Below are 21,729 nucleotides of genomic sequence, written 5' to 3'. Positions count from 1 at the left end.
TTCTAAAATCATCTTTTGGAGAGTTTAACCCAATAGCAGAAGCTTGTCTGGGGCAGGCGACGACCTGTTGACCTTACAAGTTGTTTACATATTTGCCAGAGATTAGTATGCGGGTAACTTAGTAACTTTGCAAGCGAGAGTTCTGTTCCAAATTTTACTTCCAAAATATCGGTGTGACCCGTTGGCAGGTACGGGAGTGTCGCGATAAACTACCAGGGAAACTGAAGTATGTCACCCGGAGAGGTGTGGAGAGGGAGGAGAGGCCGAGGCAGAGGACTGTGGTTTGTTTATGCTCTCCTTTTGCAGATAAGAGCAGTTGCAGTTTAAACGGCTGGGTGTGTGAGTGTGTGCTGAGGAGATCTGCAACGTACAACACAAACCGGACAGCCCACTATGCATCAGAAAGTCTAAATATAGCTCACAGTGTGTGTGTATGTGGCAGCGTGTGCACAATGTATCTGTCACTCATGATGCCAGATGCAATGGAAACAGCTCATGCAATTCCTAAAAAGGCATGTATACTATATACAGTACATTAACCACGCTAAAACTGTGGCTGTTTGAAATAGCTAAAGGGCGTCTGTGCAGTGTGTTAGTGTAGCACAAGAATACATTAGAAAAAAATGTAAACTGCTTTTGTCTGCCCACTAAAAACAGCCCAAATGTCTTTGAAGGCAACTGTGCTTCCAATACTTAGATATCACCTGCTAAATGACTCAACAAATGTCCCTTTCTCTGTACTAAAATGAATTTGATTTCAGTTTTATTCATATCACAACACAGTAGTTGCCTCAAGGTGCTTTTTAATGAAATGTAAAGACCCGCACCTATAGTAATACAAAGAAAACCCTCACAATCAAACAACCCCCTCTGAGCAAGCACTTGGTGACAGTGGGAAGGAAAAACTCTCTTTTAACAGGAAGAAACCTCTCGCAGAATCACGTTTTGAGAAGTGGCCACCAGCCAAGACCGGTTTGGAGTGAGGTGGGGAAACCAGGCCAAAAACAAACTAGAGCCAGAGATTAATAATGACTAATGAATTAGATGCAGAGTGGTGTAAAAACACAAAGTGATTGCCGTTCTTCAGGGTCGGTAGAGATCAGAGAGGTAGAGGTGGCGTCTGTCTCCAGAATCTAAACTGGGAGCTGGTTGTGCCTCCCTTTGTAAGTTTAAATATCCTGGGAACCACAAGAAAGCCAGCAGTTGGAGAGAAAAGTGCTCCACTGGGGTAAAATGAGGTCTTTCAGATAAGATGAGGCCTGATTACTCAAGGGGAAGGATTTTAAATTTCATTCTAGATTTGAACGTGAAGCTATAAAAGAATAACATTTCATACTTTTTTCTCACCTCTAAAACATTTTATTTCATTTTAAACTTAGCAACTGCTCGGTGAAGACAAAAACAACATCGTGCATTCTTCTGGTTACATTCTTCTATGTCGGGCTGATATGCTTTGTTTTCCTGAGATACAGATAAGGCGTAGTGAAGAGATGTTCAGGGGGGAAAGCGCAATTCCTTCCAGCTTATCATTGCTCAATCAGCTCTAGCATGCTTCCAGAAATAGACGGGGAGAGGAGTTGGACTGAAAAGCCATTAACTGCTCCCCCACATCACCGTCTCGTGGAGGGGACCACAAGCTGGGCTGAACTCCACCTGTTTTTATGACAAGCAGGTGGGGGGTTCTGAGAGGTGAGCTTGGCACTGGGTTTGAATCAATAGCAGTGCTGGCAACATTTCACTGTCGCACTGCTTCCAGCACATAGCTCGTCTCTCTCTTTGTGTCTTTGTTATATTCTGATCCCAGTCTCACTCTCATTTGGATTTTCCCTTGGTTGGTAAAATATATTACAGTCCCTCATGCTGTCTTTGGTCGGTCTTCCCTTCTGTTTTCCACCATCCTTGAGTTTAGCTTGTAGATCAGGTTAAGAACAACTAAATATCTGATGTTGCTTTACAAAACATAAATTTAAGTAAGCAAACTGAAGAGTTCGGATGTAAAAGCCGTCGTCAAAAATCTCATACGAGCTTCAAATATCCCTAAATCCCACAGTGAACCTCTTCCAAAACAAGAGTTTTTGGCAAATAAAACTTGAAATGGCACTACCTTCTGTCGGCAAAAGCCAAAGCACCACTAATCAGAAGACACAACTCATATCATGTGACGTTCAACCAGGTCAGCTTGGATTTATCAGTTTGCTCAGACTGCTATTGTAATGCTGTTTGCCAGCTTCATGCCCGACTTCGTATCTTAACTTACTTGACGTGACAACAGGTTTTATAGTTACTGATACACTGAAGTACATTGATCATAGTGTACTTATTATTTTTTTTATCAGTTTATCATTTATTTTTTGTGCTGTCACTTAGCAATGAACTATGATGTCATCTTGTGGATTTTGCTCAACAGCTTTTTCAGTGTTTCGCTTTAATTTCTGCTCTAATGATTTCCAGTGTTAACAGTTGCATCTTTTGCGGTAGAGGCATGGACTGCAAAAGAATATCCAATTTGTTAAAAGCCAATAAATTAATTTAAGTTACATTTACAGTTAACATAACATAGGAGCCTGATTAAAAGAAAAACAACGCTTATTAAAAACAAAACACGTCAGATGGACTTAGACTTTTCTGTCTGAGCTCTTCAATCAAATTAATCCATTTACAACTTGTAATCAAATGATAAGTAAGAAGCAACAAATGTACATCATGAAAGTCTAGGAAGTATGTTTGTCTTAGAAGGAATGACTTCGACATTGATTTTTAGAATCAAATGTGAGAAATAATTTAATCTAGAGCTGTAACATCAGTCAGTTCAGTGGTCCATCTATTTACTGACAACGGCCAATCGTGTGCATATTGTATAAGAGATATAACTGTGCTTTAAAATGGTAAACTGACTGCCTTTGTGCATGTCAGCATTCATGATATGATTATTAGTAATCATTAACAAACTAAACATCACTTGTGAGATTGTATTTATGATTGCATGTATTTGCAGAAATAGCAAACCTAATTTAAACAAGTAGCAGAAAATAACTACTGACTGGCATTAGCGCACCTTTCCCTTTCATTCCAGCTACTGGACATCTCTGATCTCAACCACACACATTACAGTGACTCATGCTTTGTATACCATGACAAATCCTGGATAAAGAGGGAGCTGATATCACTAACGCCTCCTTTCTGCCTCTGTTGCAGGAGCTCCGACTCCCAGCCCCCACCCCAGTATTTTTGAGAATGACCCAACACTTGTGCACAAACACCGTGTCACGTACCAAGATAAACACACTCCCACCAGAGCCTGTATCAGCGGCCGAGATAAACCAACACACACGCTGAACTTTGCACTGCCTATCAAGCCCCGAGTGTATCAGGGGACATGCAGACAGACAAGCAATGATGAGGCAGCCCCAAAGGGACAAAGATATGTCAGCAGGGTCGGTGCTGGCATGATACAGTTCAGCAACCTCTCATCAGAACAAACAGCAGTGACACAGCTCTCAGTAATGGCAACCCAGGCACTGGTCCTTAAATCTGATGCATTTTTTAGTCCTAGACATCAGGGTTTTTTTCTATAATTATACATCCATCGTTGTAAATATTCTAATTTATGTGGGGGTATCATCCGATTGCCTTTCCTAGTTTGACATTACCAAACTAAATTCAAATTCAAAACTGCAAAATGAGCTGAGAATCCAAAGACTTGAGTTACCTTATATTTTTTAGAGGTTTCTGGGCTTCAGTCCACTTGTTCTGTCTTAATATGTCCATTTACATAAAATGTTTTTGCCCTGCACCAAAAGCACCCATTAACAGCCCACATCCTTGGAGACACTGGGTAAAACGTAAATAACGAACATATCTTTCACTCGGTTTTTCAGTTTACACAGTTAAAGTGATGACTGATGTCTGCCTCATCACACTGATTATGCAGTTCTGCTTTTTCACTTGAACCACAAAATATGCCACATCATTTCTCTAATCTACAAGTGGGCATTTTTATCGTATCCAAGGTTCTTCTGCCTTCTATCCACGCTGTGCAGAGTACACCTCAGAATCCAGTTGACTGGTTTATCCTGCCTCGACTTAAATGTGAGCCTAAGCTTAGGTTCAGGAGGTTATCAGGGTAGATAGAGTCACACTCGCATTAAACGTGTGTGCAATGGCACTTGGCCCAAGCCTGCAAGGCGTGAAAAAAGAAAAAAGTGCCAAGAGCTAGCAGTGTTGCTTGTGTACTGGCATATCTGCGTTACAGGCAGAGGAAATAAAACAATGTGTTTTGAAATGTCATGTGTAAGAGCAACTTTGTTCCTGAAACTATGTTGTAGACACGAAACCTGCAATCTCTAACTTAAAAGCACTATTCATGCTCGCTAATGACACGGCTACGCACCAGTGACTTCAGTGCACTCGCCTTCACCAACTGAACCACAAAGACCAACGACAAAGTGAACCAGGGCAATTATTTTCAAGCTTTTTAATACAAACTTAATAAACCATCAGTCTCTCTTAACATGTAAGACACTGACTCTGAATACTTTGTTATACCGTTTGTTTTTATCAAGTATTGCACAATGTAGGTACAAAATTAATATACGATTACATTTTGTCCATGATATAGCAAAAATCTTTTAAACTCTTAACAGAAAATACAACTCTCATGTATTTTTTTTGAAAAAAAAAAAGAAAGAAAGCAAATATTCTTATATCCCACCACTACGGAATATTCTGTACACAATCTTTAGGATAGTCAATTTTTTTACATTTTTTTTTAAAATGATAAATTCATTTTTTATTTCAATAAAAAAGAAAACATAAAGTTGCTGCAGCCATCACAGATCACTGGAGTAGTAAAAAGATATAAATGCAATACCATGTCGTAGAAACAATAGATACTCTGATATTTTACAAACTCTGTACTAAATTAAATTATACAATTAGAAAAAGACCAGGAAATCCCACTTATTTATGCCAATCTCTTGAAAAAAACAAAACAAAAAATAATTGGCGATGTCCAGTTATGTTTAAATACTGAAAAGAGGCCATGACTTGTGTTGTTTTTTTTCTCTTTTTTGTCTTTTCATATGTATATATATATTTTTTAAAACAGTCACATAAAAAAAATATTTTGTGCTTGGTTGGCAAAAGAAATAACAATGATGCATGTTGAAGTTTAGGTAACCAAGCTTGGACATTTTGTACTACAAGCTTCATTAAGGAAAAGAAAAAGGTATAACTCAAGGGGGCAAAATAATTCACCCTCGGGCTCATGCTCTTAGACTCGTAACAAAGATCTTACAGGTGACAAGTCACTTTTTCCTTTTATACTTGACATTCTGTTCTTGTTTACTTTTTTTTTTTTTTTTTTTTTTTTATTTCTGTTTTGAAATGTGCATTTGTGTTTGTTTCCCCCATCACATTATCTCTGGTCGTTTCTGTATGAAGTAGTAGCTTAAGTAGTACCTTCACGTGTACTAGTTGGCCATAACTGGCTGGAATTGCTGGTTAGAATACTGCATGTTGCTCAAGCTGAAATTCAAGCCATCCATAAGCGACTTGTCATTAAGGCCACCGTAGGCCGCAAACATATCAAAGGCATTGCTGTACTGCAGCGGGCTGAGGCTGAGCGAGCTGTCGCTGGGGAAAAGAGCACTCTGGCTGCCCTGGCCCTGCAGGCTGGGGAACACAAATTCCTTGGCATTGGGGGAGAGTGCCGAGGGCTTCTGGTGCTGCTGCTGCGGCGCGCCGAGGCCTAACCCGTACAGAGAGTGCATGGAGGTGGAGATGGCTTTCTGTTTCAGGAGACTGTTCACATTCAGGCCCAGGTTGGTGGGAGAGGTACGTGCCACCTTGTTCCCAGCACCACTGCCGCCATTGTTGCGTCCACTGCTCTTCATCTTAGTGGAGCCAAACTTGGTGGCAGCAAAGGTGGCTGTTGTGAAGGTTAAAGGCTGCGTGGAGCGGGGCATAAAGGTGGGGCTTACTGCTGCCGAGTGGCCAAAGGGTGGGGAGGGCGAGCTGGAACCCGGGGAGGCGCCATTCACAGGCTCATTGATGGGCATGAAGACCTGCGCGTCTGGATTGAAACTGTTCTTGATCTCTTTGTCCAAATCAAGTCCCACATTGCTACTTCCACTTTCGTTGCTGTCGTCGACGTACAACACTTTGACGGGCCCCTTCTCCCCAATCTGGTAGGACACCTCATAGGGGTCAATCCACACACTGAGGTCCTGGGGAAGGTTGTTGCGGACATCTTCAATGTCCAGCCCACTCTCTTTGGCTGCCTTCTCCACCACGGGGTCAACCTTCTCCCCAACGTGGATGCATCTGAATCCTGAACCTTTGTATGGCTTGTCCGGGTACCAGTGTCCTTCATATTTCTGCTTCAGCTGCCGCTCCAGCTCCTCGCCAAAAATGTTGACTCGCCGCCTGGGCAGCTTGTTATACAGGTATGAGATGATGAAGTTGAGGGCTACTTGGATTTCAAGCTGCATAGCTAACTGCTGAAGTTTACCCGATGCAACAAGATTATTTGTGTCTGACCTTGAACGTATCCACTGGGTCTGCTTTGTTTATCCGTGTTTGGCAGCACAGCTGCTCTCTCCAGTCGGGATGGCAAAAGTAACCAGAACTTGGATGAAACAGGTTGGGAAAAAAAATCAAAATCAGAAGTGCTGGTTTTGTGTAAGTGGTGTCCTTCCACAGGGTGTGATATTTTTTCCTGCAAGAATTAAAAGTGGGGGAGGGACAAAACACATGTATAAGTACATGAAAATATATTTGGAATGATCATGCAGTATGGCTACACAGCTAAAACGAAGGGAGGAGGGTGCTTTAATTATTAAGCATTTGTTTTTAAAGCAGGTATGTTGTACTGTGACCATTTGAGCTCATAAATATGTAGGCTGTAAGCCATAAAATGGCCAACCAAAGCAGGATCTTAAAGGTAAAATAAACCAGAAAAGAGGAATATACAGAATATATTCTAATAATATGAATATATTGATATAAATAAACAGAAGAGGCACTACAGCTGGGCTATACTGTTGTCAACCCTGCATCTAAATGTCAAGAAGTAGGCATCATGCACATTAACCTCACACTAGGACTGAGAATCCTATTACATAATAGGCTTCTAGATATCCTCCTTACAGCAGGAGACAGGAAAACTACTGCGGGGTTACCGCATTTCATTATCCAAAAAGGGTAAGCTTGACTTAGTGACTGCTTTGTAGATAATACCTAATGGTGGATAAGTTGGCAAAGAAACGATCCGGTTGGATTTCAGGCTTATAACCGTGCTACTGGGTTGGTATGGTATGCATACGGCACAGATTAGTCGAAGCAGTGTCGCCGAACAACCTGTCTGCGCCCATGTCTTGCGATTTTTGCGAAAGGATTTAGCCATTAAACATTTACTGAAACGAAGGCTGGATGCAGGCAGCACAGAAATAGCCCTCTTCTACCGAGAAGAGCTAGACAGAGAGGGTTTATAGGGAGTCAGCCTATATAGTAGCCCACACTGGAAAAAAAAAACACCCAAAAATCTGCAGTGTCTACACCTCACTAATAAAGATTGGTCGCAGTTGTAGCTACAGGTCTTGGCTGGTGTTACAGTAAGAAAGGCATAATATTGCAGAAACTGCAGCGCACAGGAACAGACTGTACTGACACCACTAGAAAAAGGCGATACAATAAAAAAAAATAATAATAATAATAACAGGCTGCAATGAAAATTCAACACCACATCGGACTCATTTCGAGTCTATGTGGAGGTATCGCTATGTGCTTACATAAGAATAGAGAAAAAAAGAGCACACACAGCCTATATACACCCCTCCCTAACTTCGTGAACTGACGCAGCAGATCAGCTTATAGTTAAGTATGAATAGAGCTACAGTACGACTAAGAGCAATAATAAAGACAGCGACACACACATTAGCAGAAACAAGAGAGCTGGAGTACTTACTTTTTTGTAAAAAATAAAGATTCTCAGTAGTTCTGAAGTACCGTTAGTTAGTGCAAATAGGAAAAAAAGTATAAATACTTTCTTCACATATAATAAATTATCAGCGTTACAAAAAAGTCTTCCAGTACACGTAGATTTTTGGAGGATTGGCGTTTACAGTTTTTTTAAGGTTATTTTTCGGTTTTTTGTTTTTTAGCTCTCCTCTTTCAGCAGGCTTGCAGAGTAGCTCCCACCTTTCTCGGGAGTTTCGCAACTTCGTCCTCTTGTGATACGACGTTGCTCGTATTTATAGCTTTCCTCCGCCATGGGCACGAGGTAGGCGGTGATGCGGTTCCAGAGGTCAAAACAATGCAAGCGCCTGCGATTGGTCCGCGGCGGGAGTCCCGCCCTCTTCGTGACGCCCGAGGCGAGCACTGATTGGCTGATCGGCGCTGTCAAACTCAGACAAACTGTCCTGTGAGATGAGAGAGACGCCTGTGATGAGGAGTTTGCGTCAGAGATAGCCTAGGTCTGTGCTGACAGCAAAAGGCAAAAGTCCTAATTAATGTTATTCACTAGCAGTATTATGTAAAGAGATCGAGTTGACTTGAAACAAACATAAAGGTGAAACTGTGGCACTTCCGGGAAGTAAATATTTTATAATAACCCACCCAGCAGGTTTTAATCGTCGCAATCAGATAATATTTAAGACTAACAGCTCTGTGCCATGTTGATACCAGAAAAAGGGGCCTTAAAATAATTTGCGCCTGCATTTCGTCACAGAATAGTCACAAAGACCCCCCCCCCCCCCTTTTTTTTTTTTTTAACCTGCCACGAAAAGCTGCAGGATCTGTGATAAATGTATAACGCCTGAGAGGAGATTCCCCACAGCGGAACGATACAGCTGGCAAGCAGTGTGGGTTGTGCTGCATGCTATCTAGAAAACACAAGCGCTGATTGGTCTAAAATGGGGCAGGAACCATACTGTGAATGGTGTACCCGTATCCAAGGTGCTGATGTAGGCTGCGCACGTCATCGCTCGGCTGAACGCACGCTGTTGCCCAATTTAAAGTGAACCGGCACACACACAGGTATCTGCTCAAGAAAGGAAGAGTCGCCGGGGCTTTAAAAGCCTTTAAAACCACAATAAGGAAAACGTGCTTTCTCCTCATGATTAATGGTGTTATGTGAAACGGAAATAAAGCCGTTATCCTGATTAATTTACTTTGCAGACAACTTTGAGGTCGCATAGATAGATAGATAGGTCGCCTTATTTACCATGGCAGCAGTGCTTTTTATTAAAAAAAAAAGTCTGACAGAGTGGACATTCTTATGTTTCCCAAGCGGAGTCATGTGCTTGATGTGAGCTGTAAATGCGAGCAAACAGGGCTCCGTGGAAAGTGCTTTAGGGAACAAGACATGACAGATGAGGCAGGGGTGGCTGAAATAGAGGGGGGATTATACGATTTGACATTGCCCAGCAGATTCAGATTCACCATCTATCTTAAAGTGGAAGTGGGCGGGTGAGTGAATGGACTGCCAGCCAGCAGCACTGTGTTTTGCAGCAAGCCTTGTGGGCTGTTTTCACTGTAAAGATCTCGGTGTCACATGTCCTCCAGAATCACTTCCATATAGCCATTCTGCTGGGGCTCCTTTTTATGGTATGGTGTTTATATTGTGTATGGCTCCTGTCCTTTTCTCCCCACTAATGTGTACACAATTTGTGCCCTTGTGATGTTTGGAGTGGCAATAAAAGGCATCAGCTGACAGAGCAAGGTCAGCAGCTATAATCAGGCACGTTAAGACTGCTATATTGTCTTAGAGCGTAATCCTCTAATCATTGGAGTCCAGTGTATCTGCCACTCACTGCTGCTTCTGTCACATGAAGATTTCTAGTTCTCCCCTGAAAACAGTGTCCAGTCTAACTTTGTGCCACAGAAATGAGAATATAGGCAGTTACGTGAGTAATTTAGCAAACGCTGCAGCTCAGTTGCCTTGTTGTATGGAAATCCAGCTCATCAGGGCTTAAGCTGACCTTCCTGTGGAACTTTGCAACAAGAAAGGAGAAAAGGGTATTTTAAAGTTTACTAAGCCATTTCTCAGCAAACTGAAGGGCATCTTTTAAGTATTTACAACAAGGCCTTAACCTAACATTCCTCTAGCACCAGAAGACAACACAGTGTTGCCCATCCTTCACTGCTGTCCTTTAACAGAAAAACACAAGCCCCTGGTGTGAAGTGACTACAGACCATAATAATCCACTTCTGCTTTCCTCTGAATGGTTTGTTCAAAGTAATAAGCGATAAGAAATGGGAAAAAAAGACAGTCCAATAATGTGCAATAATGTAAAAGGCATTATCCTCTTAGCAACGAGGAACTTAAGGGCTGTGATTAAATAACCATTTGCTTTGTGTTTATTTAAGGTCTACTTTTATAGTGCAGTGACACAAACAAACAGACACATAAGTGGAGGAGGATTTCTCACACACTGCTGCTTCCCTGTCTGCCTCCCCGCCTTCCTTTCCTTTTATCCCTCTTTCTATCTTTTTAAGGTAGATACAATATAATAATACAGAGAAAACAACAACAGTCAAACAACTGCCTATGAGCAAACACTTGGGAACAACGGGAAGGAAAAACTCCCTTTTAACAGGAAGAAACTGTTGGTAGAGCCAGGCTCAGCGAGGGGCAGCTATGTCTCTTATATGTCTGGTAAGATGATAGAACACAATAAGTACATCCACATTAAACAGGACAAGCTAAAGCTACACTTTTCATTCATTCGACATATTTAATCTACATAAATATAAATCTCACTGAGATCTGTTTCTGAGTGTTTACATCAGTGTTTCATGGCAGTGTCAGCCAGTCTCTGTGGCAGCCTTTCAGCTGTGGCTGTCCATTAAACATCATGCATCAGTGGCTCGACTATGAGTCACGCTGTGTGCATACGCACTGAGGATTTACACGGCACGGTATGTGTAAATACAGAGGTTGTGTTGTGAGTTGTCACGACATCGACGTAAACGCTTTTCTCTCCCGCACAGCCGCCTTTAAAATCCACAGAGGCTGTTACATAATTCATCCAGGAGCGGACCGCTGGGACAACATCAATAGATCTATGTGCCATCTGCATAGAGTGGGGGGGTTTAAAAAGCATCTTAATACAGCTCTGTAAAACGGCAGAAAAAAGGAAATAAAAGATACATATTTGTCTGGACTGTTATGTATATATTTTATGTTTTTATAGCTGAAGTTTGCTGTCGCTTCTCTGTTTCTCTGTTTTCGTGCCGAGCTGCTGCTTTACATTCATTTATTTTACTTTGACCTTGTAGCGCTGCTCAGAAAAAAGAACGTGCTTCAGCTTTAACTTGGACTAAATAGAAAACACACATTCACACACACACACACACACACACACACACACACACACACACACACACACACACACACACACACACACACAATGAGCAGGTCAGTACCTTCAGCTGAACCACCCCAGACTGATATTTCCCAGGGATGGTTCCTCGTGTGAGGGCTTTTTAAAGCTAACTATCTTCACCCTGTATTTCTATTGATTTTGGCTGATTTACAAGGGGGAAAAGAGAAGGAGGAAGATAATCAATCAATGCGATAGCTCTGTGTCAACTCAACAGAACATGCATGCTGGGTCTCTTTGCACATAAATTCCCTCATATGATCAAGTGACACCCCGTTTGCCTCGTGGAGAATCAATTTAGTAATGAGACATGGATGGCTAATGGAAGATATGAAAAAAAAGTGCAGAGGAAATTCTGATTCATTTATACAGTGACAAGGTTCATCACTTTTTGTGGTAGATTATGTTGCTAGTTAATATATATTATTACTTTTCTGCACTCTTCTCTCTCACTAATCATCCATTTGGATGGCAACACAGTTGCTCACAGTGTGCACAGGATCTGAAAGGAGGGGTGGAAGGTCCCCTGTGTGGTCTTGTACATACTCCACATGAGTCAAACAGCAGGAAGTGGATGCGCTCCAAGTTGGCAATCTAAATAGTAAACAAATAGAGCTGGGTAGACGCTCTGCAGCTTGTTAGTTTAAAAAGAGAACAATGCGTTATCAATAATTTACAGTGGCTCAATGCCACAGCTTGGCAAAAAGTGCAAATGTGTAGCCGACAGGATGACAGACACAGCCTGTAGATCCTAAATTTGTAATATTTCTAAAATCAACGAATGATTTTACTGAGTTGTTAAATTCTCTGCACATGTTCTTCTTCAACGACAAGCCTGGATTAGATATAGACACTATCTTCAGCCCACCATATATTTTTAATGATTCTGTTTGCTTTTCATAACAAGCATAAGTTATTCTAAACGTTCATCTTGTGACTGTTATTCTGTTAATATTGTCACATCTTTTTTTATGTTAACACCAGGAACCTTCCTGCATTCACGGTTCTAAAAGTGATAATGGGAAAATCTTTTCCTCGCCTCCCTTCATTCTGCCTGTAATATTTTTATTACATTTTAATAGATCTAGTTTGGGATTCATTTTGGGAGATACTGCAGTGTGTCAGAGCACTCTTTAGTGTACCCCTGACTGGAGTTAATGTGCCTGCACAGTAAGCAGACTGTAAAAACAATGCATGAAAACTCACAAACCAGACTAACATCTACCCCCTATCTGCCTTTTGGTCTAAAAACTGTCTGGCATGTTTGGACTTTTCAGTCCTTCAGTTTGGACAGGGACTCATTTGCATTGACATTATTATTATATTTGTGGCCCCATGTGTCACTGACCACCTCCAAATGTCCCTTCAGGAATGCGGTGGCAAAGCCTCTCTGAGTACGTTCGCACCTGTATATAGAGCTGTTATTTCCGATTGGGTTACTCAAGACGCATTTTAGTGCTCAGCGTGACTCTTGGGGTGTTGGGGAATTAATAGCGTCTAGGGTTAAAGGAGTGTGGAGGTGTGAGAGAGGAAAGAAAAGGGGAAATAGGGAGGTATAAAGGACAGCTGGGAGGATATGAAGAAAGATGCATAAAAGAGGAGACGGTTATGACCGTGTGGAGGAAGGATGAGTGTCACAGAAAGTGAGCAAGAAAGATGAGAGGACAGATAAGTTCAGAAAGTGGATACGTGAATAAGAGAACAAGAATGAATGGATGAAAGCCATTTAAAAGCTTCAGCTCCATTTTATTTTCAAAAACTCAAGTCATCAGCATTGAGGCCTCCGCAGACAATCCTGTAAGCCTATTCAAGGTAGATTCAGCGGCTGCAGACTCTGATGCACTTATCATAATTCCTATTAGAGCTGACCCTCCGTGACACGCCGTGCAATTAGGATTCATGGAGAGAAATTAAAAGTAAACAGCAGGAGCTGTCTCTGCAGACGTGGGCCTGATAGATGAGAGGAAAGATAGAGGCAGACAACAGAGGAAGAGGAATGAGGATGAATGAAAAAATGAGAGGGAATAACAATCCCACTGTTGTTGTCTTTAACAAAGGGATGGAGGGGGGAGGCTCCACTGTGTTCGTGGCTGCGGAAAAAAACTTTGTTGAATCTGCGTCTCCATCAGAAATACGCACACACGTCAATACATTTCTCATCACACCAGTCGTGTGTGTGTGTCTGTGTGTGCATGTTGTAACTAATGATGAAGCCACACACCGGTAGCTATCTCATCTGCTTTTAAAATGAGATTGTGGTTTGACAGCTTAAGAAACACCCATATTATCTTGAAATTTTCTGGCTATTGTATTAAATTATTCAACATGTAATCATCCAGCCTGTCACAGGGGGCAAATTAGATCCTGCAGCTCATCTTATACAAACGAAACCATTCAATAACAAAAGGACGCCCTGCGCTGTTTAGCCTGTGACGTTGCATCAGACCAGAGCAGCCTCGATGTGTTCCCCTTACTCAAAAGACAGTAAAATGTGCTTAAACTTTGCACTGCTTCCATGCGATTCCAGCAGTTCTTTGGTGATCTGAATGACTTCTTAGCTTAATCAAAGCCTGATCCGAGAATAACGGGACATTCCTTTGCTTTTACAGACTGCATTTTAGCGTGGCTGTTTATTCAGTAACGCTGAGGAAACGTTAACGTCTGCTTAAGAAAAACGTGTTTTTCTGAACCAGTCATTCGAGGGCAAGTGAACTTCAAAATAAGCAAATATAAATGAGAAACTGAGTTTGTGTGCATGTGTGCTGCTAGTGGTGGGATGGTGTTTGGAAGCTGTGGCGTGTGTTTAATTAGGTGAAAATTTATTTATAAATTCAATAAAGTCGCAAGTTAGATTCGATATAATTTTTATCCACAAAGATTAGAGATGTTGTTTGGCTTTATATTCCAAACCAGCAGCCGCATCTTCAGCATGTTTTTGGTCTTGGGTGTTGCCACAGTAACTAATTCTTCGAAACGGAGTGATAAGAATGGGGACAGTATGCCTCTGCTTTACCCTAAAGTCATCTGAACCGGCTGGGATGAGACAACAGCCTGATACAGCAGTGGTTAACTTAAGCTGTTTTGACACATGAACTTGGGACTATTTTGGGAGGATTAGGTCAGGGTCTTTTCCACAGTTGACTTTCTCAAATGTAGCGTGCTGCAGGAAATAGTTCGCTTCAAACGCATTCTCACCATTAGAAAATCTTCATATGGCACAGGAGAGCAAACTGCCAGAGCAGGGCGTGAAGGAAGCAGCACATATGACACAAACTCATCAGTGGTGAACGTCACATCAGCACAATTGGAGTAATCACACGGACTTTGTACTAAGAAGCTGGCAGGTTAAAGACAGGCGAATGTCCTGAGTCAGACATGCAATTCTGCAGGGTAAGTCCCGGGGCAATCACAACATCCAAATTTATTGTAACGATTATTTTATTCTCTTGAATATAATTGTGTAAAAGTACATAAAAAACAGTTACGCTGTTATTTACAATAACTGGTATATAGTAACATATAGGTTTTAACACCATGCTACCTTGTTAGAATTGTACAAAATCAGTTTTTGCCTTCTCTTTCGCTCTCCCTCAATATATGGGGAGGTGTGTGTAGTTGTGTGTGTTTATATATACACAAAATACAGTTTAAAGCAAAAACAGAGCAAATCTAACAAGCTTGGAAGTCAATATTTGGTATGATAACCTTTATTCTTAAACACAGCCTGAACTTTATATAGGCAAGTTTTTTTCTTGTCATTTCTTTAAGTAGTCTTCAAGAATGGTCTCGAAGGACATTCAAAACTCTTCCTTTGAAAGTCGGCTGCCTTTTGTTCAGTTTTCTGTCAAGATGATCCCACACTGCTTCAATAATGCGGAGGTCTTGGCTCTGCAGAGGCCAATCCATGACTGATAGAGGTACAGTGCTCAGCATAAATGAGTACAACCCCTTTAAAAAGTAGAAATTTAATCAGTAGCTCAATGAACAAAAGAACAGTTTCCAACATTTTCACAAGGCTGAGTTTTATTGAACACTTGTTTAACTCCATAACATGAAATTAAGGTTAATAATATAACTTAGATCACAAAGTCTTCAGTTTTACTCAAATTGGTTGAAGCGAAAACGAATACACCCCGCAACAAAAACTACTACATCTAGTATTTTGTATTAACACTGTGATTTTCAAGGACAACACCAAGTCTTTTAGGCATGGAATGAACAAGTTGGCGATATATTGCGACATCTATCTTTATCCATTCTTCAAGAATAACCTCTTTTAGAGCCTGGATGCTGGATGGAGAGTGATGCTCAACTTGTCGCTTCAGAATTGCCCACAGGTGTTGGATTAGGGTTCAGATCAGGAGACAAACTTGGCATTTCAATCACCTTCACCCTGTTCTTCTTCAGAAATGAAACAGTAGCTTTAGATGTGTGTTTTAGATCCTTGTGAATCCACTGCAAGGCAGATGCTTTCTTCACGTTATTTTACGGTGGATCAAAATCTGACGGCACTGTGTAATCCCGTCAAACCATGACACCGTGTTTTGCAGTTGGTCCTACACCTCGTCCATACATACTGACTATGATTTGAACCAAAAGTTTCAAAGTTGGATTTATGACTCCATACTTCAAGTTCTTGTGTAGGTTGGCATACCTCCACCTTTTCTCCCCATTTCCTGTCTTTAAGAACCCCTTCTTGATCCTTCCACTGAGAGCATTTTAATGAGGCTTCAATGGAGAGTCGATGAATCAACTGTAGGCCCAGATGCATCTCTGAGGTCCTGTTTCAGCTTTTTGCTTTGACTCAAGCCTTTGAACGCTACCGTATCAAAATTATGTTGTATCAAATTCTCATAATGAATAAAACTCATAAATTATTCACAATATTTTTTCTTTCCCAGAAGGATTATGACTTGAAGGAGATGTAACAGATAAGCACAGCTCTGGGTATATAACTCTTTACTTTATCTTCAGCTGATGACTTGCAAATACTTTGCCCCAGGGTACATCTGGCTGGAGCAGACACACACATTTTACAGCACATAATCTCTGCTGGTGTTCCTCGGCATTACCAGACATCTCTTGTCTCTTGGAACAGTGCAGTGTGTGTGTGTGTGTGTGTGTGTGTGTGTGTGTGTGTGTGTGTGTGTGTGGGTTTAAGATCTCCTGCCCCCTTATCAATGCGTCACACCTAAGCACAGTAACATGGAAACACAACTGTGGCAACAGCGTGTGACTCCCAGCAGCTATTGGTTGTACCTGTTTTGGGAACAGATACGGTATCACAGAGAGCCTGATGCATACTTAAAATGAGTACAGCACATTAACCTTTCCTTTATTTAGCTTCTGTCCTGTGGAGTCAACGAGGTGAACAAATATCAGATGGCAAACCGACTGGCCATGAATGCAAATCAGAAAGCAGGCAAACAGCATAGATAGTAATTGACAGCAGCTCAGATGAATCATCTAATGGATCTGTGTGTGCGCGTGTGCTTGTGTGTGTGGGTGGGTGGGTGGATGTTTATACATAATGGCGATAGAGTAGCAAAAAAACTGTGGATTTCAGTCGTTTCCACTGGGTGATGAATTTTCTCATATCTCCATTAGTAATTACAATTCATTGTTTTTATGATACACACCATTAACCTGAGTTAAAGGGACACTCCACAGCAAAATTAAGCAATGCAACTGTATGACATAATCACGCTCACAGCAAGGCAGCAGAACTGGGTCGTTTTTTTATGCCTCACATTGGTTTTTTGTGAAAGCCTGATTGATGCCTGTGTTGCCCACCTACAGTATAACAAAAGTTTGTTCAGAAAGCAGCTCAGGGTCACTTCTAACTCCACATCCAGCGCTCAGTCAAGTGACATCACTCCAGGCAGCTGTCAGACTCGGCGCAAAAGACTTTATGTAACTTTTTTCAAATATGCTATAGGCCAGTAAACTCCTCAAATGCTGAAAACAGGCTTTCAGCTGTGAAACCACTTTCCATTTCCCCCACTTATCTTCAACTGCAGCTGCACTATTTTGTGAGCAAAAAAGAAAACAGTATCTGTATGTTGTGAACCAGTCGTATCCCATATTGTAGCTAATAAAGTTTCTAAAAACGCCACTACCCCTAAGGCACAGAATTCAGAAATAGCCCTCTATCTGTTTTATCCTCTCCTTTTTGTTTCCTCCCAATTCAAAGTGCAAACCAAACAATCCTTCTACAATACTCTGGCTATCATAAATCTTCCTGCGCCCACTAAAAGGAAGCACCCAGCTGCTACACTTCACACTCTGAAATTTGCACCAGTCATCTGAAATTTACTTCAGAGACCAGAGTATGTGCACCACTTGCCGTATCATTTACAAGCTCCCTTTGATCACCAGCGAAAGCATATGATGCATATGGCGTCCCTGCCTCCACCAGCCCCACTTCGAGTCAAGCATGTATGTAGCACAGCAAACTGTCCCTCTCGCCCTGACCTTTGGCTGACACACACATATGGAGTCACAAACACACACGCGCAAATCTTTTTTGACATAATGGTGCCAGTTATGATATCTCTGGACAACTGTTGGCTTCTGTGGAGGTCGGGAAGCATCATCTGTCCATTCAAAGGCAAACAAAGACTCATTCACCAGCTGCGACTCTTTCCGACCTCCCCAGTCTGTAAGAGACCCCAAATGTCTCATCTTCACTTTTTTCAAAATGTTCCTTCCAAACACCACAAAAAACATACCTGTTAGTTTACACTTTTTTTTCTTTTACAAGGTTCCCTGAACTCTACATCAAATGTTTTTTTCCCCATTTATCCTGAGGTGCTACAATTCTCTTGTTCCTGGACTTGTGAATGAACCATGCTGGGCAAAATCTTCAAAACAACAAATCAGGAGTCCTCTGGAAGGCTTATCATATAATTGTCAATTCCCATCATCCCCACTGATGTCAGACATTTAGAGGCAATTTCAAACTACCACCCGCAGATTCCCAGCAGCGACAGGAGAACAGCTGCAATTACTGTCTGCAGGACAGGAAGGAAAGTGAATGGCATTCAGGAGTTACATCAACACAGCTATTGTGTTTAAAGGCTCGCTACAGGTGAGTCTGTATTAACACTAGCATGTGACAGGGCTGGTTTTACCCTGCTATTCAAGGGTGGCCAACTTAAGTGCTAGTTGCAGATATGGAAAGGTTAGTAGAGCAGAACAGAACGTTGGGCATAGCCACACAGTGACATTTCCTGAGATTAGTCTTGCAATATTGTGTTTTTGAACACCATCCTTTATTGCGCATAATTTATCAAATCTAGGGCTCTCGCTTTTCTTACACTTGGATCACAAGGGAGAGCACACACAGCACACTTGGCCAGAATCCTAAACAGGAAATTAAAAGAAAATTCCTTAAAGACAATGATGGCTCCTTCACCAGAGAGCCGATCAGCAGCTGAAGCAGGAAACATCTATGACTCAGTGGTGTTGTTCCACTGAATCATGGAACAACAGCAGAGGTGCACAGCAGCTTCAACAGTGGGTGTTGTTGTTGTTGAAAAGATGCAGGTAGGAGTGCTTATTGGTAAGGAAACATATCCTTTGGATGGCTTATTGCTCTTGTTAATGTTAATTAGCGCAACGTCTTGTCCGAGTCCACGGGTGGGATGAGCCTGAGATGCTGATCACGTCTGCACTCTGGATTGACCAGTTATTGACGGTGTAATGCTGGGGAACCTGTGCATGCATTATGTTGTGTGCGGGAATAAAAAGTTGTTAAAACCTTTTTTTGTGGGGCAGCAAAGTCAGCAAACTCTTTTTATTATTTATTTATTTCAGACCAGGTTTGACAGTGACGTCTGTGAACTTGCAATTAAAGTTACGGCTCTATCATCCTGTGTGCTTGCCTTTTATTGGAATGCATTAGCTTTCATCAATCTATGCAAATGTCTGCCAATACATTGCTTCAATAAATCAAACTTTTAATAGAAGTTACAAAGGTGGTTTTTGTTGAAACTATTCTAGAGAAGTTGCAGAATTATGAACACCACAAACTATGTCTATTAAATCGACTATCTTTGACATCCATTTACCTGATGCTGTATTTGGAACACTTTCCAGTAACGTCTTGGGTCCACTTTTATTCTCAGAAATGTCTTTATTCTTCATGGCACAGATTCAACATTATCCTCAGAGATCTTGGTCCATATTAACATGACAGCATCGCACAGTTGCTGCAGATTTGTCAGCTGTCCATCAATGAAGTGAATATATTGTTCCACTACATCCTAGAGGTGCTCTTTGGCCCATATTGTACCAATTGGATATCACCCACACCTGAACCTTTGAAACGAGGAAGGAATGAGCCATGCTTTCATGCTGTGTATGGCAAATCCCTGCCATCTGAATTTTTCAGCAGAAATAGAGAGTCATCAAAGTATTTGCAGTCTTCTGTTGTCCATTTTGGTGAACCTGTGTCTTTCTTAGCTGACACTTGTTGTGCTCTTCTTCTGCTGTAGTCCATCTGTTTCAAGGTCTGATATATTGTGTAATCAGAGATACTCTTCTGCATACCTTGTAATGGGTGGTTATTTGAGTTACTGTTACCTTCCTATGAGCTCAAAGCAGTTTAGCTGTTCTCCTTTGACCTTTGATACCAACAAGGCATTTTCATCCTGAGCTGCTGCTCATTGGACATTCTTCCTTATTTTCAGACCATCCTCTATAAACCCTAGAGATGGCTGTGTGGGGAAAACGTCAGTAGATCAGCATTTTTTTAAAATTCTCAGACCAACCCACCTGACACGACAACCACGTCACACCTTCAGCTTCATTGTTCTGATGCTCGGTGCGAACTTCAGCAGGTCGTCTCAACCTTGGCTACATAATTAAATACACTGGGTCTCTGCTGTGTGATTGGCTGATTATATATCTGCATTAACGAGCACCTGAACAGGCGTCCTCAACAAAGCGACCGTTGAATGTAAGTCAGCTAGATAAAATTTCACATCAGTAATTAAATGTTGTAACAGTGACACCGTGCCCCGCGCTGTCTCTCTGCTGTCTTCTGTCTGTCAAAGCGATAACTCAATTAAAAATGACTGAGCTGGCTGGAACCTTAACTTCACCCCCGCACTACCAAACTGTGTTATTAGCGAGTTGACGTAACTCCCGATCTGTTACAGCAGCCACCCACGACACTGAGTGAAAGGAGGGAGAGAGAGAAAGAGAGCGGAGCAGGAAAACAAAACTCAATCTCCCTGATTGTCTTCGATATCCAAGAGCTCTGAGAGCCACGTTTCTGTCAATTAAATTTCACAAAGTGCCTCCTTCTGTCATCTCCAGACTGTTGTTTGCCTTCACCTCCACACAAACAAAGCTGCCATTAAGACACAAGACTCCGATGATGTCATGGTCACCATGGAAACTATTCTCACGGTCCACCCCTCCTCTTGTTTTTTTTCCACCCTCTTTGATCTTTTAAATCTCCTCAGAGAGAGAGAGAGACATACATATCTCTGTCTTTCTTTACATTCCATGTGACTCTAATGCTGCTAATACATCAGGGGACCAGCTGAAAGACTTTCCAGTAAAATGAAGGAGGAAGAAGGATGGTGCCGAAGCTGCAATGCTGAGAAAAATCATCATTAATTTCTAGTCTCATTGTGTCCATCCCTACATTCTGCACAAGCGGTTCACACAGGTGGCCACTGTGCATACTGACATTTGTTGATTCATGAAGGAGGGATGAGGTACATGACACCGGAGTTTGAGATGGATGAGAAAGATAGGCAGGAGTGATTGATGTGACTAAAAAAAAAGCAGGGAGAATAAATGAATGTCTGAGGTTTTCAAACCACTTTTTGCTGTTCATGTTTTGTATGTTCAGCACCAGAAACTTGATCCGGATTACCAACGCCCCATCCCAGCAGACCATCTCTGGGAGGCAGTGACAGTGCACTTTGTGAGGGACCCAACAGAACAAAGAGGAGACATACAGACAGACAAGAGCTTTATTCCACCTTTTGCAGACGGTCGCGACACACTTGCAGAGTCCTGAATCATTCATGACATAAAAAGTTTGTTTTTCTCATCTACAGTCTCGTACTTCAGGCAGAATTGAAACTCGTGACCATGACTTTTCTGTGGTGCGCAAACCAAGAACCTTGGAAACACTATTAAATCCAGTTAAGGGAATGGCGTGACATTTCTGGAAATATGCGGTCAGGTTTATTAAGAAGACCAATACCACTCTAATATCTGCCCATTGAATTAAAGCTGAAGCCAGCAGCTAGTTCCCAGAAATGAGTAAACAGACAGACTGGAAACAGGAAGAAAAATCAGGTTTAAACCATCCCCCTAAAAT

The 21,729-nt window shown here is 41.7% G+C and overlaps 1 protein-coding gene across 2 annotated transcripts; it reads right to left on the bottom strand.

Annotated features, from left to right (window-relative positions):
• Positions 1-4,459: 4,459 nt before the first annotated feature.
• On the bottom strand, positions 4,460-8,240 carry tob1a (transducer of ERBB2, 1a). 2 transcript variants are annotated; one of them, XM_040052933.1, is made up of 2 exons: positions 7,963-8,240; positions 4,460-6,718 (listed from the first exon to the last, which is right to left on the bottom strand). In XM_040052933.1, exon 2 carries the CDS (start codon positions 6,489-6,491, stop codon positions 5,472-5,474), a length of 1,020 nt encoding a protein of 339 aa, XP_039908867.1. In that variant the 5' UTR covers positions 6,492-6,718; positions 7,963-8,240; the 3' UTR covers positions 4,460-5,471. The 2 variants fall into 2 exon arrangements, with proteins under 2 accessions (XP_039908867.1, XP_039908859.1); XM_040052925.1 differs by having other exon boundaries at positions 7,967-8,240.
• Positions 8,241-21,729: the final 13,489 nt, after the last annotated feature.

Source organism: Simochromis diagramma, unplaced genomic scaffold (genome assembly GCF_900408965.1).
Source record: "Simochromis diagramma unplaced genomic scaffold, fSimDia1.1 OVJJ01000321.1, whole genome shotgun sequence".
Taxonomy (NCBI): domain Eukaryota; kingdom Metazoa; phylum Chordata; class Actinopteri; order Cichliformes; family Cichlidae; genus Simochromis; species Simochromis diagramma.
The sequence above is the reverse complement of the archived record's forward strand: the minus strand, read 5'-3'. Positions and strand labels throughout refer to the sequence as shown.